The sequence below is a fragment of the Pavona decussata genome, unplaced genomic scaffold (assembly GCF_977016875.1).
Source record: "Pavona decussata unplaced genomic scaffold, jaPavDecu1.1 SCAFFOLD_130, whole genome shotgun sequence".
Classification (NCBI taxonomy): Eukaryota; Metazoa; Cnidaria; class Anthozoa; order Scleractinia; family Agariciidae; genus Pavona; species Pavona decussata.
In genome coordinates this window covers 1936302-1955000 of record NW_028145544.1, presented here as the reverse complement: position 1 = coordinate 1955000, position 18699 = coordinate 1936302, and the positions used below count along the sequence as shown (strand labels likewise).

The 18699-nt window shown below is 39.6% G+C and overlaps 1 protein-coding gene across 1 annotated transcript in view; it reads right to left on the bottom strand.

The window, feature by feature from the left end:
* Positions 1-18699, bottom strand: part of LOC146468608 (transient receptor potential cation channel subfamily A member 1-like) — a 32940-nt gene that overhangs the window by 3756 nt on the left and 10485 nt on the right. The window contains exons 10-30 of the mRNA XM_085124286.1: positions 18099-18287; positions 16903-16989; positions 15809-15894; positions 15371-15532; positions 15000-15114; positions 14102-14271; positions 13415-13499; positions 12102-12158; positions 10842-10928; positions 9615-9704; positions 9098-9168; positions 7670-7808; positions 6942-6977; positions 6514-6594; positions 5972-6138; positions 5575-5635; positions 4910-4975; positions 3730-3903; positions 2234-2302; positions 950-1060; positions 400-515 (exon numbers count right to left, since the gene is read on the bottom strand). Of these exons, the coding sequence (XP_084980412.1) occupies positions 400-515; positions 950-1060; positions 2234-2302; positions 3730-3903; positions 4910-4975; positions 5575-5635; positions 5972-6138; positions 6514-6594; positions 6942-6977; positions 7670-7808; positions 9098-9168; positions 9615-9704; positions 10842-10928; positions 12102-12158; positions 13415-13499; positions 14102-14271; positions 15000-15114; positions 15371-15532; positions 15809-15894; positions 16903-16989; positions 18099-18287 (2219 nt within the window). The remainder of the gene's footprint in view (positions 1-399; positions 516-949; positions 1061-2233; positions 2303-3729; positions 3904-4909; positions 4976-5574; positions 5636-5971; positions 6139-6513; positions 6595-6941; positions 6978-7669; positions 7809-9097; positions 9169-9614; positions 9705-10841; positions 10929-12101; positions 12159-13414; positions 13500-14101; positions 14272-14999; positions 15115-15370; positions 15533-15808; positions 15895-16902; positions 16990-18098; positions 18288-18699) is intronic.

Below are 18699 nucleotides of genomic sequence, written 5' to 3'. Positions count from 1 at the left end.
AACCGGAACGACGCAAGCATAAACACAAGCGCAAGCACAAGGCGCTTATGCTTGCATCGCACCGGTTTACACGTAGGTTTCTTGTGCTTATGCTTGTGCTTATGCATATGCTTGCGTCGTACGTGTAAACCAAGCTTTAACGACGGTGCGCACTAATACAAAGTGTATTTTGGCGCAGCTTTTGACTTTGCGGGAAAAGCAGATCTTAGCAAGGGATATTGCAATCCAAAAAGGAATTTTTTTGGGGGGGTTTCAATAGCCCTTGCTAAGACCCACTTTTCCCACAAGCTACGTAAAGATACTTCAGTATTAAAAGGCACCGTCGTTAAGTTGATACATGTTTATTTTCCAACTTTGTTGAATTGTGTCTGAAGGTGTTTGGAAAGGCTAATCACTTGCCTTGTGTCCTGTTGCTGTATTCGTTCTATGACATTCAACATTTCTGGTGATATTTCTTCAGCTTCTCCTTCTTCAGCCACCTCGGGTTTATCAAAGCCAATAAGACCGTCGACTAGCTAAAGCAATAGAGCAAATATACAATCAGACGGCTACAAGTCCGAGGGATTTAATGAATAACTAATAAACGAGAAGCAGAAATAGGCGACTAAATTATTTCAATCGGAAAACAGGGACAGCTTCTGTAATATTTACAAAACTAAATTTAAAGAGCTTTTACTTCTCGAGGACATATAGGTGGTTCGATTTCAGGGGGAGTGGGGAGCACGGGCTAATTTTCCTGAACAGCGGCTGCAGTAATCGAGCCTAGGACAAAGCATGCGCCACTCGCACAAAAAGCGTCACATAAAAGGGGAAAAAGAGCGCAAACATTGGTCACGATTGTTTTTGGTTCTGCTTCTCATTGGTTGACAAGGTGGCGCGTGTTTTATTAACCAATCAGAGTGCAGTCAAGCAAAGCCAAAGCAAACGCGAAATAAATTTCGACACTGACCGCTTGTCTCATTGTCTTGGGATAATTCGGATACTCGGTATGGGAGTAGACTTGGACTCTCTCCAAAATATACTTGGGCAGCGAGTTTTCAATTTCCACAAGCAGCCGAACCTGTGATGGGATTAGAACAAACAAAATAAACAAAACTGGAATTATCATAAGCTACGAATACAAAAGTTTAGTTACTTGACTGCAATCAACGCCTCCGAACTCGACGCAACAGAAAGAAGACTGCTCCGTGAGGTCAGAAACTATAACTACCGTTAACTCTCTTTATTGCGGACACCCTCGGGACCGCGAGTTTGCGTCCTTAATAGCGAGAGTCCGTAATAGCGGAAATTTATTTCAGTTAAATGTCTGTAATTTAGTTTTTCCGGGGATTTAGCTGCTGTCCGTATTTTCGGGGTGTCTGTAATAGCGAGGTGTCCGCAAGGCGAGAGTTGACTGTACTAATAAAACGCGTACGACTTCTAAAGTCCAGGGAGGTACACGTGAGCAAGGGCCGTCAGCGAAGATTGACGGATGTCAGTAACTCTTGTTTCCCTGGATCTGCAGTCTCCTTTGTTTTAATCCAAGTCAAAATGCGTATTCTCCTAAGTGTTTCCTCTATACTCTTATGGTACTGTATCGGAGAATTTGATCAAAATCAAGACATTTTATCTTTGCTGATCATTTTCTTTATTCTCATGACTTGTATGTTTGATAAAGCAATGATATTGTAAGGAGAAATAAGATGCTGATCACTATCCGTGCTCAAATGGTTACCGGTTGAACCTGTCCAACCAGTTTATACATTTCAAATCTTTTATCTCGTTTGATTGCTAACTGAGGTTTTACACGCTCTCGATGAGTCTTTACTCTCGTCCTTTCATCGAGTCTTGTTCTCCTTCTGATGGGACTTTGTCAGCTGAGGCAAATGCGCAGTAGAATCCGGCTGAGGCTAATTAGCATACAATTTGTCGCGGGATTTTTGTTTTTCCGTCATTGCAAAAAGCAACAAACAGCTTCTGTAATTACTAAAGAACGTTTGTAATTAAACAATTCAGTTAACTTTCCCAAGATGAACGCGATTCAAACGGATGAAAACAGCTTCCTGAACTCTCCGACTGTATTTGAAAAAGTTGGGCCAACGATTTCAAAGCTGTTCATCAACGCGCGCATGCGCCTGGTGTGACATAGTCCCTTTAATTTGCTTCAAATATCATGCTCCTTTTAGCTAGCTCATGTGCCGTCCTATGTATATCCTGTATCATCTACTTACTGGGCAAATATTATCTCTTTTACCTGTAGGACGTATCGATCCATCAAAGCATTCTCTTGAATTTTGTCTATGTCTCCAACAGCCAGACCAACCTAACATTACAGAAAAAGACTTTGAGATGTCAAGACTCGCCACATATTTTGGCCTCTTGGAGTTGTATTGCTTTTATTTCATTCTACGGTTGTCACGCGGCTGAGCTGCAGCCACACTGCAGTCTTATCACGGTTGTAACTTGTAACGCGACCGTACTAACCTGACGTCAGGCGTTCTTCTTGCGTTTCGTGGAAAATCAATCCCGCGATAGAGGCAAAACATCGACACAAGATATGATAAGAGTAATGCTAAACTGGCCTGATCGCAGGTTACGACCATAACAGAGTTGAAACAGGATCGTACCGCAAAATACTCTACATTATTATATCTCTCAGTTAGTGCGCGCGGTGTGATTGGTCAATTTTGTGGGCCGTATTTCACTGTACGGCCCTCTAGTTTCCTTTCCTGCGCGCCCGATTAACCTCAGAGATATAATAAATATGTTACTAACCTTGTTTTCTCGGTCCGTACTGTAAGTTACGGATCTTCATTTTCCCCGTTGATTTCTGGCCCAAGCGCTTTGCGCTTTGCGCTTGGGCCAGAAATCAACGGGGAAAATGAAGATCCGTAACTTACAGTACGGACCGAGAAAAGAGGTTAGTAAAGAGGTATGTATTGTAAGAAATCTGTCTTCTAGCTTCTTGTCATATATGTTGAACAATACCGTATTCTTGGTATTCAATGGAACTAGTTTGCACACGAGGCTTAAGCAGGGAAATCTTTTCACATGAAAATATATATTATCAAGCCTCTTAAAAGATGGTTGCACTGGCTGCCATCTATGCAATTCCTAGACTTCCTGTTTACAATACTATTTTCACCGTAAAGATATTTGTCCTCGATCTTCGGTCACTGTTTTGATATACTTTAAATTGACATAGTTATGTGTATATTTTTTTTAATCTTTTGTAATTTTTATACATTATACCGTTCTAGATTCTTAGTTACGCTTATTTAGGTGTCCCCTATTAGCTGAGGGCTTACCCTCACCTAGATATTTTATTGACATGTTAATAAAGTTCATTCATTCATTCGTTCGTTCGTTCGTTCGTTTGTTCGTTCGTTCGTTAGTTTGTTCGTTCGTTTGTTCGCGATCGTTCGTTCGTTTGTTCGTTTGTTCGTTTGTTCCATCGTTCGTTCGTTCGTTCGTTCGTTTGTTCGTTCGTTTGTTCGTCGTTCGTTTGTTCGTTTGTTCGTTTGTTCGTTCGTTTGTTTGTTTGTTCGTCGTTCGTTTGTTCGTTTGTCTGTTCGTTGGTTCGTTCGTTGGTTCGTTCGTTGTTCGTTCGTTCGTTCGTTTGTTCGTTTGTTTGTTCGTTCGTTCGTTGTTCGTTTGTTCGTTCGTTTGTTCATTCCCCGCAAGAGCCCCATTGCAAGCTAGATTCAGCTCAATACTGAGAGTATGACTATGCCCTATTCTTGGTCTCACCAGCATATTCATCATGATAATCGGCATTCCAAGAGCAAGCACAACAAACAGAATGTTGGTAAGAGTAGAGAATGTCAAGTTTTCCCAAGGTGTAAAGGTGTCATGATAGTTGAGTTCTCCCAAAGTCATCACAAACATTGTCATCATTGAAGTACCGAATTGATCAAAGGGTTCCTGTGGAAAAGAAAACCAATTAATAATTGTGTGTTGGTATAATCAGTATTATTAAAAATTGGATTATTGTATAATGCAATTCCAGGGTTTTGATTGGTTTAGCGGCCATGGTATATGAGCCATTATACCATGCCCGAGAAGTAGCGACCATAAATTGTTTTCTGGTTGCTTTTGAAAAGGAAATCAGCAAGGCCTACCAATATTACTTGATTTTTTTTTATTAAAACAATTATTCCACTCGCGCTTGTTGGATATGAGGTGATTATAGCCAACTCGGCGCTACACGCCTTGTTGGCTATCTATCATCTCATATCCAACGCGAGCTCGTGGAATAATTGTTAGTTATATTGCACAGTCAAGTCGTTTGTTTTTCTCTGGGACGGTAGAAACTGTCATCAACCTCTTGGAATTGCATTAGTGCGCAGCGCGCGGGAAGTATTCACATATTAAAGGGGAACTGTCACGGCGGTTTTTGCTGTATTTTGGTCCAAACTGCCCAGTTATTTAACAAAGAACCTTTTTTCTAACATGAAATTGCTGTTAGAGCACCGGGAAGAAAATATTCAACGCATTTATCCGGGGAAGAACAAACTATAAGCAGTTTTTAGCGACGTCTCTGTAATACACAGAAAGAACTTTAAAAGATTGGCCAATTTTATAAGTTTGCAATCCATTTCCATCCTAGCCATCTACAGCCATACATAATTAATACTAGTTTCTGTGCACTTGTAGGGTAATTGTAATTAGTAGGGTAACCATTATTTTGACGATTCCATTGATTCAAATACGTTTTTTCCTTTTTTCCCTTGAACAGTGGCTTGGCTCACAATTGTGAAATTCTAGCGATGTTTCCAAACAAGTTAAAACTGGTTTTAACAGTTCTGTTGTTGCTTTTATATATACTGGTGCGCGTGCTTCCAGTTCGTGGTTCAAGATAAGGGAATGCAACTTGAAAAGGAACCTACTAAGTTTTTAAAATACGCTTCAGGATAACAAAAGAACTTACGTCATCCATCAACATAAGAAACGTTGTTCCAAACGCCATTATAAACAGCATCCATAGAAGCAAAACCTAAAGAGTGGGACAAGACAACCAAATAAGATTCAGGTTTACATTTAGGACCTAACCTTTTCAGTTGAAACAATGATCACGGCGTAGTGGTTTTCAAAGAATATGATTCAAACACATCAGTTATCAATAAACTTTCTTTTTCTGTCTCACGGATTCTGAATTCTCTCACGGATCGATAGCTGAGCAAGAAAGAGAGCAGCACACCGACATTCACGCAAAAGTTGCAAATTATCCACATATATTTACACACAGGCAAATTGCCCTTCGTGGACTATAAGCGAACAGTCTTTCAGAGTTAAACTGCATGCAGGCGGCCGATTTTGAGCGCTTAATGTTCCTTAATGTTCCTTAATGTTCCCGAATTGAGTGTGGAAAGAAAAAAAGTGATTAGTTCTCTCCTCTGAGCGGAAGTAACTAAGATATCCCTCATGATCTGGCGGCTAGGGAAGTCCGCTGAACGAGGTGAGTGCGGATACAACAGACGAGGCCATTGATTGGTTTGTGCGCCCGCAAACAGTCCGTTCAAAGGATTCTCCCCTCTCCCATACTCGATTTAAGCCTTCGCGGGGTACAGGGGGACTGTTTGCCATCTTACAAACCTTAAACAGTGTCACGAACATCGTGGTCAACATGATCACGTACTGACCGTAGGAAGATAACCTGGAATAAAATAGAAAACAAAAATTTTTTCAATGTAAACAAGCCGGGGATAGGATGCGTCACATATTGTGGCAGAAAAACCGAAAAATTCTCAAAAAATTTACCGTGTTTCTACAGCTCCTATTTAAAGAATTTACAATGCAGCGACGTGCGCTTTACAGTATGTGAACTTAATACATTATGTGTTGGACTTTGGATCGTACAAATCAGTAGCAACATATAGTTAATTTAGCGAAGGAAGCGCTTCTACCGAACTCCAACACTTGTTTCAGTCGACAACTAAAGAACATGAAAAAATGTTTTAAATTTCTCAATCAAGGGAGACTGCAAACTCACCTCCTAACGAATAAAATGAGATTCATCCATCCGAAAAACAAGGTAACAGCGCCAACTTCTCTTCTGTAACCAGCTTTACAGTCACATGGCGGCATAGCGTACAGTATTGCTGTTATATAGCAAGTCCACTCTAAGTAGTTACTCACATCTTCAATGTACGACAGTCGCTATTTAAGCAATTAAAATGACAAAACAGACGAATATGAATTCTATATAGGTGTGTAACTATACATTATTTAGGGCCCAGTTGGGAGGGAAAGATTAAACTTCCACAGAAATTTTACCAGCTTCAAGAGGTCAGCATTTTAGCAAGGGGACAATTGAATAGTACGTAGTGCACCCAAAGCGTTTACTTAGAAGTGATGTTAACGTATGTTGAAATGACGTCATGATGTCAAATAAATCGGCCATATTGGAGCCAGCGTCGTGGATTTCAAAATTGACCATAGATGGAGCATGACGTTCAAATGACTGAAAACTAATAAAAGAATTAAATTTTCTACCTGGCATTTGCAACTGGGCCAAGTTGTTTTTACACTCACCTTAGTAATCAGTGAAAGAAGTTCCTTCAAAAGATTGCCTGCCGCCATGATTAGAACGAAATAGTTCAACGCCTGAACGGTCTTTTAAAGACAGAATGGAAAAGCAATCAGTTACGCTTTTGAAAAAAGTCGAAACAAGAAGCATAAGGGGAGCATAGATGGCGCAGCGGTGAGAGCAGGCCACCAATGTGGCCTGGATTCGATTCCCAGACTCAGCGTCATATGTGGGTTGAGTTCGTTGTTGGTTCTCGTCCTAGCTCCGAGAAGTTTTTCTCCGGGTACTCCGGTTTTCCCCTCCCCTCAAAAACCAACATTTCTAAATTCTAATTCGGTCTGGAGAGTGTCTCCAATTGGCGCTCTGTGTTAAATACATTGACACTTAAATAAAGTGATTTAATTTTCAAGGCTAAGCACATATCTGCACTTACCAAACTGGAATATGTACAGGAGAAGTCGTCTTTGTTCTAAAGAAGGTGAAGAGTTTATGAAGTTACTAAAATCAAGAAGTTCTGGGGCTGTTTGATAAGGGCCTAGCCTAACCATTTTCTCCTTTATCTCAGTGTTGTTTTTAATTCTGAGACACAGTCACAACGAGCCCCGACGCACACGCAGAAAATTGCTTAAATTTATCTGATTGAATGAAAGTTCCTTGTGAAAACATTATAATTAGCAATACTATCTTATTTTGCCACGAGTGATGAAATTTTAGTTTATCGAGGAAAATTTTTAATCTCTTGAACGACAATTTCAAATCGCAAAATTTTCTTTCAGGGTTTTCAAGACGTTTTCAAAGGAGGCCTTTAGATTCCATTTACGAGTGAGTACGAGTGCGAGTTTTTCCAATAGAAAAAGAGTGCGCACGCGTGAACCAGTGTCATTTTGGCGGGAAAACAAGATAGCTGTCGTAATTTACTATGAGTTTGTGAGAACGGTGTATAGCAGCGAAAGCAAGTCCTCGAAACGTGGGTGATCTAGTCCAGTTGGAATCACGAAAGGGCTTTGCTATCATCATTAGAAACAACTGCGTCAAGTTCGTCGCTCACAAAGAGTGATAAATAAATAAACTTTGCTAATTTGCTATTCGTAGTCGTACTCGTACTAGAATCTTTTCTAAAGTTTACGAAAATCTGGAAGGGGAGATTGGACACAAACCTACCTCGTTGGGATTAGATGAATTGAACCCACACAGATCATCTTCATTAACTCGGGCGTACACGGCTAATGTGGTCAGCGGTGCAAGGAACAAGAAGTAGAAGAAAAGATTCGTCATAAATGTCCCCCAGCCAAACTTCTTCCTGAAATGACATGAAACACTTGTATAATATATAACTGAGCTATATAACTGTATAATGAGCTTCCCAAACAAATAAGATCATGTGCTGACTGAAGCATTTGTTTAACCGAATGGTTAGAGACTTTTTGTGGGACAAAGCCTATAAACAGTGCAGCTAACATTACACAATACTAACTTTAGATTTCATGAGATTTTGAATTTTATTATTTTTTTTACATGATTTTTATAGATTATAGTTTTCAAATAGCGTTTGTGTATATTTGAGTTAGCTCTTAATTTTTGTACATAGTTTATTTTACTGTAGTTAGTTTCCAGATATAGAGCTACTATGAAGATATGCTGGAAATAAACCATTATTATCATCATCATCATTATTATTATTATTATTATTATTATTTTATTATTACTATTATTATCATTATTATTATTATTATTATTATTATTATTATTATTATTATTATTATTGTCATCAAAACTTAAATTGGCGCTCTTCGAAGCCACAAAATCATAGAATACGCCAGAACTAACAGAAAGAATGCTTACAACAGTTTCCCTAATGACATGCGTATAAACCAAACTGATTGCAGAGCAAACACTACGGCAAAGGGCTTATTTATTTGGGCCAATGTTTCAACTTGTACAATTAGTCTTCTTCAGGGCCAGAGTTACAATGAGAGAAAAAACGGCTCTTAAAAGTTTAAATTGAAATAACGGTAAATATAAATAGCTAATGGCTAACTATTGTACATGACATTGCATATATAACGGTTCATAAGATACATGTAGAAAAAAAGCTGTACTGAAGTGGAACAAATATTTTATTATAAGTAGTATAAGTATCGTATTGTACTATAGTGTAGGTATTGTATTGTAAGTAGTGTAGGTGTTGTAAATAGTATAAGCGTCGTATTGTAAGTAGCGCAAGTATTGCATTGTATTGTAAGTAGTTTAACTATCGTATAATAAGTAGTGAGTAGTGGACATATTGTTTTGTAAGTGGCTTTTTTGTATGTGTGTTGCAATTAAAAAAAAATAAAAACAAAAGAAAAACTGAAAGAGATACACGTAGGTGAGGAAGTTAAAAAAGACTAGAAAGGATTCATGACTAACGTTCAAAAGTTGCAAATATTCAAAAGTTTCGTTAATGCCTCTGTAATGTATGCTAATGCACTGCGATGTACGTTAATGTCTTAATGCTATTGCAATGTATAAGTTTTTGGCTCAGCTACCAATGAAACACATCAGCGACGCTCACGTGACTATGTGAGTGTGATTGTACAATGAGCTCACCATTTTGTGTTTAGCAAATGATAGCAGATGGGATGAGTCAAGCAGCGCTCCCGGCGATGAATGGCCATGGTCTAAAACGAAATTCAAAAGTAAAAAAATGTGGTAAATATTACACTTAACAGTATTATGTCATTATCAACAAATATGCACTGAAACGGTGATGTTGATGATCAAGACATTGCTAATGGTGATGATGATGATGATGAAGATGATTGATGAAGATAACAAGGATAGTGAGAACGATGACAATGATGAGCTCTATTTTCGTTGGATCCTGATAACCCGCAACTGTATGTTTTTTAGGGCTGGGAACATTGTTCTGTTGTTCGTTTTTCTGTCAACTATGGAAACCGCTGCAAACGGTGCAGATCGCGCCATCACGAAGGACGATAAGGAGGATGGATATGGTGGCCATGGTGGTGGTTGTGGTTATCACAATGGTGATCATTATGAGGAGAATGAAATTCTGTCATCGCTTTTCTTTATTCAGTATGGATAACTCTTTCAAGGACCTTACCTCTATCAAAGCGAGGGAGCTCATAGGTTTTTCTTCAGTCTTATTCCCATTGACTTTCACTGTGACATTAACGTCCTCTTCAGAGGGCGTCTGTAAGTAAGTAACCACAATGTTTGCGCCAATCATGTAATGTTTAAAACACGAGCAGCAGTATTTTATCGGGACTTAAAACCACGAGGCGCAGCCGAGTGGTTTTAGACCCGATAAAACACGTGCTCCGAGTCTTTTTAACGGCTTCAAAAACATTCCTGGAAAAGCGTGTGTCAAGAGAGTTCATAACAATGATGCTTTTGTGAACGTTGGAAATTAGCATACAAGAAAAACATTAAACACTGCATACTAATAAGGAAGAGGTTTCATCGGGTTTTAAAACCACTGCATGTGATGTTTTATCGACCATTTGATAGGTCAATGGGCTTATGGATTATCAATGAGTTATTAAAACTCTACCTAAAGCTCATCAAAGGTGGGTGGTCATATCCGATCAATTCCTCAATGAGTTAGTTGGGGAGAAATTGAGCCCGGGACAAAAACGACATTTTCGACATAAAAGAGATCATTACAGTAGCGATCCTGTGTGAAAATATGGCTGATTCAATTCAACATTCCTTGCTTTCTGTTTCATATCACATACTAATTCGAATATTCAGACTGCCGTTAGTCGATCCTAAGTGAAATCAGACTCTCCGTGTTGAGTGAGCAACCCCGTGCATCGCGATCTTAGTAATGTAATAAGAATAAGCTGTGCTATTTCGCCCGCTTTCACTGTGGATTCAGCCTGTGGTGTAGCGGTTACCACGTCTGCCTTGAATGCGGGAGCCCGAGGTTCACATAGTACGCTATATGTTGCTTTCACACGTTTACTTATTTTATTCTTTTCATATAACAGGTCATTACAGTGATCCTATGTGAAAATATGGCTGATTCACTTAGTAAGAATATTCATTGCTGTCTGTTTCATTCGTAACACAGCCGCAAGCCAGAGGAAGGCGGAGGGGGGTGGGTACAGGGCAGAGGTGGAACATGACAGGATAGGGAATAAAGAGGCGTAGAAAGCGGGAAATAAAAAATCCCCTTACCCCCTCCCTCCCCAAACACACACATGCAATTACTGACAAGAAAGGGAAAGAAAGAAAGAAAGAAATAAAGAAAGGGCTTTCCCTCTCAAGATAGTATGCTTGCCCCAAACAAGTACATCGCACAGAGACACTAAGACTGTTTTCATACCATTTCTCCAGAATCTGTGCGCCTCTTTCTCCCTTTGGTCTCTGTTTCTACAAATTTTCCTTGAATCAGACCCAAGTCATAAGTAACCTAAAAACAAAAACATGGAAACGACTATTATTCTATAATTTCCAATTATCTCCGTTTAAATTGACTTAGATCTTAATTCCAACTGGAAGGCAATGGAGGTGGATTCCATTTTAAGTCCGTTCACCGGATCCCACACAAATATTAGAGAGATTAAGCACCACGTTTGCAGCAAACGGAAAACGGCAGAGATGACCACGTGACCATGTTTACCCTACATTTGCCGCTCAGTGGTTTCAGTTTTCTCAGAAAAATTGAGTATTTTTGTGTTAGCACCAAACGCCAGAATTATCTTGCACTATTTTCATCTATGTACCCAGTTTTTCAAGAAAACATTAACGTAAATCTTACGTTTGCCGTGGTGCTTAATCTCTCTATTGTCAACAATTGAGGTCCGGCAAGTGAATGTCCTGTTCCCCAAGTAAAAATGATTTAATAAAGAACTTTGGTTTCCGTAATTGTTAACTTTTGACAAGGATGAGGTGATTAACCTCAAGCCTCAACCCTATTATCACGAGAACCAGAGGCAGATTTACCTTAAGATGTGCCTATGGGGCATGACTCGAGGGAAAACAAACTTTGGTATTTAGAATAAAAAATGTAGTGGTAATTGAAAACACGAGCCTACCTTTTGCTTTTTCAAGACAAATCTAATTTCAAAAAGATCTAAGGAGTGTGCAAAGTTTCGAAACTTGTTTTCTTTAGGAAAAACGACCTCGAGCTGCATGCTCAGTTGCCCTTTCAGGAGGAGTCGAATCTAAGACTTCCGATTACTAGTTCGGATGCTCTACCACTAAGCTACTGGAGACTCGTGGGAGCTAAGGCCATTAAACTAGGCTCATGGGACAAACATCCTGCATACTGCTAGGATTGGAATGTCAATGAGTGGCATATGCGCAGTGAAAGGAAATGTGATGTAATATTTTGAGCCTGGTGAACAAATGAGAATGATGTATTATTCAGTTATGACACAGGCAAACTCGGAAAAAGGAAATCCGAGTGCTCCTATCGGGAGTTGAACCTAAGACCTTCTGATAACTAGTTCGGATGCTCTACCACTGAGCTACAGGAGACTTGTGGGAGCTAAGGCCATTATAACATTTGTCTAAATTGTCAGTAGTTTTTCTTTGTTATCACAAATGAACAGACGGGTACGCGGATATTAGTAGAGAATACCTTGTAATTTGGACTTTGTGGATCTCCAGTTTCTGTTACGAGCTGATCCAAGAATATCTGAAAAAAAAAATTGCTTGGTGTGAAATGAATCCATAGACGCAAAAGAACGCTTTTGAATATAAATAATAATTAAAAAGCGAGAAAAATCAATGACCTTTTTAGAAGTGCAGATTGTTTCAAGATGAAGTGTACTGAGCTTCGCTCCACAACGTCAAAAACAACTGTACTACTACACACAGGAAATTGCTAACTCCAATTGTGAACAAACCAATCAACTGGAGCCAGCGCATCAGTATTTTAAAAGCGTCTTTTTTTCTTCGGTTGACACTGGGAGGCAATTTTAGCGCGCAGTTCGCTCGCTTTACTATCATTCTTTGCTAGTAGTCTAACCGTTTTTGTGAAGTTCACGCATGCTTTCTTAGACTGGCCACCCCGCGCTTAAAAAGAATCTCAGTTTGCCATGAAATAGCGGCTTAAACCTTAGCTTTAAGCCCCAAGAGTGAACAGCAACTATTTTCCCTTTACAGTATCAACCTTTGAACAAACCTACACGTCATGAAAATGCACATATAATGTTATAAATTGTACAAATATCTGTTCTGCTCTCAAACGAACTTTGTGTAATTTATAATAGTGTATCTTCTTCCTTATAAGATATGTATAAAAATTAACTATTCTTCTCATTTACCATAATTACAATATTATTGTAGTAAGAAGCGCAAAATCCTAGATGAGCCCCCTCCCCTACTCTTTAGTATTACATTCATTTACAAAATTAGTACAAATTTAATGTAATTATGTACTGACTGGAGGAAATATATAAAATACTCAAAAATACTCAAATACTGATAAGAATGAAAGAAATAATCAGTAATGATAAAATTTCGTGATTTTTAAACAAATTCTCCCAACAAGTACCATAAGAAATATATGGAGGACAGTGAGGAGAATACATATGCTAATATTGGGGCTTCAAAAACTCATTAATAATTCATAAGCCCATTAACCTATCAAATGGTCGATAAAACATCACGTGCAGTGGTTTTAAAACCCAATAAAACCTCCTCCTTATTAGTGTGCGGTGTTTAATGTTTTCCTCGTATGCTCATTTCCAACGTTCACAAAAGCATCATTGTTATGAACTCTCTTCACACACGTACGCTTTTCCAGAAATGTTTTTGAAGCCTTTCAAAAAAACTTGCAGCACGTGTTTTATCGGGTCTAAAACCACGAGGCGCAGCCTCGTGGTTTTAAATCCCGATAAAACACTGCTGCTTGTGTTTTAAACATTACTTAAAAGATTTTTTTCTTACCACCACTGTGTCAGGCATGATTTCTACCAGTTTCTGCAGCATTGGAACCACACCTGTAGTGCAGTTCGTCAGAACTTCTTTCCATCTGTTGGCGAACAGAAAGAGCTTGCGCATGAGCAGAAATGAGCAATGAACAAGAATAATAACTTGAGCGAAGCATACGATTTATGGAATGATTTGATATTCATTGAAACATTAGTTTATGAAATACATTGCAGACTGTGCGTCCTGATTGGCTAAGAACTGTCTTATCAGGAGCCTACATACAAAGTGCTACCCTTCAAGTGCTTTCCTCAAAACGAATTATCCTCGGTAATGCGTCGTTCTAGACGTATGAAAAAACGTAGCTCTTCAAGACGCCGGACTACTGAGGCCGTCTTTAAACTATGGGATCTACAAGACTGTTAACCAGACGCTCTGCAAACGTTCGCCCAAGTTCTTCCGAGATTCATTATTTCTCTCTGGCATAAAACGGCCAATAACGTCTTGCAACGCGTTTCAGTTCTGCTTCAATCTCAGTTGAAATCAGTACATCAGCTATTAAAAGTAATCAATGAAAGCATCGGCGATGAGCCTAGTGAAACTTGGGTTGACGCAAGCATGGGAGATTTTTTTTCTTGTATAGTTGATACATGTCCTTACATGTGGGTAGGCTTGTGATTACATTTCTGAGAGGGGCCACCTTACCTGTCATGTTGAGCGATTGCCATGACAACGTCACTCTTCTTTTCTCTAACAGCAGCGTCAAGGATGTTGTCTTTTGTGTTGTTTAAGGTGATTTCTGATTTATCATTTGACAGGATTAATGTCACAACAGAAGCATGGCCATTGATGGCTGCAAGATGTAAAGCTGTATTCTGTAAAATACAAAAAATAATAAAGGAATGTAAACTGAAGGAATGTAGCATTGGGCACCGACAAGAGTGAGTAGCATTGCGAGGATGGATGGAAGAAAGAAAGGATAGAGGCGACTACCACGAGTTGATGGTACTGAACTATAGAACTCAACGACCGAACCAACAAGCCCTGATCCAGCCAACAAATTAAGCACACAAGTTAGGGTACAAGAAAGAACCGGTGCAATCCAACCAAATACAGAACCAGAGAGCCAAAGAGCTATGGCAACCAGTTAAGGAACGAACAAACGAACCAATGAATGAGGAACGGCAGGTGAATAGATAGACGAACGAATTATATTAATGACCGACCGAACAAACGAAGGAAAGGATAAGGGGGTTTGCATCTAAAGAAACTGTGGTGCTGGGGAGAAGAAACGAATGTTGGTTTATCATTAGAATTGATAAATAAAGTAAATTGGCCACCGTAAAGAGATTCGGGTGCTGACGTTTGGAGCGTTAGCCCTTCGTCAGAGCGAATCCGAGGACTAACGCTCGAAACTTCAGCACTCGAATCTCTTTACGGTGGCCAATTTACCTTTAGTTATCAACTCTCTTCATAAACTAAACAAACCAACGTAAGATCAAGCAGTAAACGAACGCCCGCGAGAAACCAAAGGACCCATACTGAACAAGGTGAGGATCAGAAGGATGACAGGAACGGAGAAGTTAAAGTAAAACTTTGTTACCTTATTTTTGTCAAGCCAGTTGACACAGTCGTCAAATTTCTCAAGGAGGGCCTCGCAACATCGCGTGGATCCTTTGAGAGCGGCCAAGTGAAGAGGAGAACGCTCACTTTGATCTCTACAATAAAACAACAGTAGATAATGCTCTTAATACTGAGATAGTTTTGCGCGATTTGTTACTACGGTATAAGTAGATCTTAGCAAGGCCTATTGGAATCCAAAAAGGAAATTGGTGGCAACCCCTTTCCAATCCAAGTTAATGTGCAAATGAAATATCGCGCAATTTCTCCTTAATTATTTGCAGGTTTTATTGCAGCAACAAGTCCAGTGACATACGTATTTGTCGCGAGAAATCGCGTTTATTCAACAAATACCTCTCTACTGTAGCTCCAAGCTTTAGAAGCGCTTCGGTTGCAAGGTCGTTTCCCCCGGCGCATGCGTAGTGTAAAGCCGTTCTTCCGATACTGTTCTGGAGGTTTAATATTCTGGCATTTTGTCTGTCCATCAGCTTCTCGATTACCTCAGTCCATCCATATCTAAGAAGGAGAAGAGGAAATACAGCGAGGTTAGTGCTACATTAGACGAGCGTTTCATTTCTTTGGAAAGTTCTTATGCGATAATAGGAATTTTAAGAGGCTATTACGGCGACGCCGGAAAAAGTTAATTAAAGTTTGAGTTGTTGAGTGAGAAGATGCTGTAACAAAGCGCTTCGGGGTAAACGTCTGATGTAGTTCGCAATTCCCCCAAAAATTCGTTGGCGCCATATCACTTTACACTTTTGAAAGCAAACAAAGAAGTGTTGCGCTAATTACTTAGCTGCCACGTGGATGGGCGTGTCCAGCGAGTCTGACGTCACACTTGCTGCCGTCTTGTTTTTGGCCACAAAAAGTTCCACGTTCTGAAGATAAATAACAAATCAAACTGATAATAAGACTGATTGGTTTATCAACAGCGTTGATAACTAAAGGTAGATTGGCCACCGTAAAGAGATTCGAGAGCTGACGTTTCGAACGTTTGCCCTTTGTTAGAGCGAATCAATGAATCGTGGGTTGTTTGTGTTTATATAGTGAGCAATGGAGCTACGCTATTAGCTACTCGACTAGCTTGTTTTAATTCGTCCTTAAGGGTTGACTTTCATGTTAACATACCACAATGAAAAGACGAAACATAGTTGCAACAAATGCACAAATAAAATAAACTACACTGATTTAACTAATTTAAAAGGATGCAGAGAAAAAAAAAAGAAACCTAAGGATCTCTACCAACATTGCTAGCAATATCGTAAGCAAACATCTTTCAAATGCAACATTGCACACAACAATGACCACTATACTGCTGGCCTGGTTGTTGGCATAACGTCTCAAAAAAAAATTTTACAACTTTTGAAAGAAAATCCATCTTGAGCGTGACGGAGGCTTGAATATTCTATTTCCTCGTTTTCTTCGTAAGCATATCCAGAAACGAGAAGACAGTTTAAAAAAGCGACGCGCAGAGGAGTATTATTTAATGAAATTGAAGATGTTAAATGCCCTCATGAAACACAATGTCCTCTCAAACAATCTATTCAATAATGACAAAACGAGGAAATATCCATAACCAAACCTCCGTCACGCCCATGATCGATTTTGGATATCCCCCGAAAACATATCCTTAAACAGTTGTAAGTCTGGCCCCCCTAGGTTAGCTCGCGCTACCTGCGGGCCAGTCTCTCTTTTTTGCTAAATTTTTTAATAAACTTGAAACTTGAAACTAAAAACGCGCTCTCTGATGTTTGATAAATCACATCAAACACGACACATCTCAGTGAACAATCTGGTCAGCAGTGTATTGGTGAAACCTTGTTTATGATGAACTTGCAGGTGACAAATGGCTTGAAAGTAACAAACGCCACTTTTGTTCATCTCACCTGGACATCCCCTTTCTTGGCTGCATAATGAACAGCTGAGAAACCTGTTACGTCTTTTCCAGTAATGAGGGACATTACAGCAGGACTCTGCATGTAAAATAAGAGGAAAAGTGACCCAGGGGACACTCCCATATTTGCTAGATAGGTATGCGCCGCTATGAAGGGCACGTTGTTCAAGCAGTTTAGTCTGGGATAGGGTATAGAAATCAGAGAGGTGTGGTCTGTAATAGGAAGTAAGCAATAAGCAAGGGACGGGAAACGAAAATGCTGCTGGTATACGCAGGATCTGTAAAAGATCTAATCAGCCAAAAATATAATTTAAATGACTCGAATTTCTGCAAGGCTGATCGGACTGCGTAGAAAACTTAACACGACAGCGACATGATAGTTGCCGCATTCTGTTGATTCTCGGTTTGGTCTCCATCATGTCGCTGTCGTGTTAAGTTTTCTACGTAGTCCTATCAGCCATGCAGAAATTTGAGTCGTCTGTAATAGGGTATCACTGAACAACGTTTAGTCTGGAACAGGTCCCAGGGAATAACAATCAATACGTAAGTCTAGGATAGGGAGGGGGTGTTTGGTGTCTAAGGGTGCTTACCATGGAAATTTTCGGCATAAATACGAAATAATTTAGCTAGTCTTAACAGAAGATGGATAACATGCAAAATGTATGAACATCAGCTGTAAATCCCAAAAGGAGTAATAAAAATGCATCACTTTGACCAGAGGCCCATAATTTCAGAAGTATTCCAAATGGAATGATGCGTACCACTTGATTTTCGAACTGGAATTTCCATATAACTGGTAAGCACCCTAGTCTAGAATAGGGTGGTAAAATGTGGCTCGATGTTGTCTAGTATAGCGTAAGGGTTTCAGAGACCCGGTGACACAACCCCACCCAAAAATCCACTGGTTGGATGAATTTGTCCAAATGGTAAATTCTCATTCAACAGAAAAATTGTTTCCAGTTTATTTATTTGATTTGCTAGATAAAGATCATCTCGTGGATAATTTGCGGGCTCTTACTATAACCGAAGCCTTGTTAGAAAAAAGGCGCCGTGAAGTGGCGTTACATGACTGTTTAAGAACAAAACCCAACGGCAGCTACCAAGAAAACGCAAAACCGAACCTCATTTCTCAAGTTCAATTACACGACCGTGAACCCCTTTGATAGTGTTCCTATTTTAAGCCCCTACCTGAAGAAGGACTTCCATTGCACGAGGATGACCCACAGCCGCATGCAACACAGACTGGAGGTCAGTGTCTCGGATGGTGACGTCAGCACCGCGATCCATTAGTAGTTTGACAACATCAACGGATCCATGATAAGCTGCTCGGAATAAGGGTGTGCGCCTCTCATCTGACTTGGGATCAACTGCAGCTCCCTGTGAGAAAACGACTTTCACATTAACAGCGACAAGAATAGTTTAATGCATCTTTCTTTTCTTATGTTTGTATTCGTTTAATCTCGTACCCAGATCTTCTCACTCTTCGGGTGAGAATATTAAGGTAAAATCCTTTTTCGCGACGCCACAATGTGTCACTCAGGTGACACACTCATTTTTGCGCATATTCAAACGTAGGCAGTGCTATGCTCACGGATGAAAAATGAGAAAACGTCCTTGAAAAGCTGGTTTTTCAAGCTCATTTGGTCGCTTTAATTTGTCAGTAATATGTGCGCGTGCAAAGCAGAGAAAATATTTGGGTACGAGATCAATTTTTATTGGCTTTATTAAAACCTGCAAAATGTATCGTACGCTGACGCATACATTCCAGATATTTTCGTGTTCCAGAGTC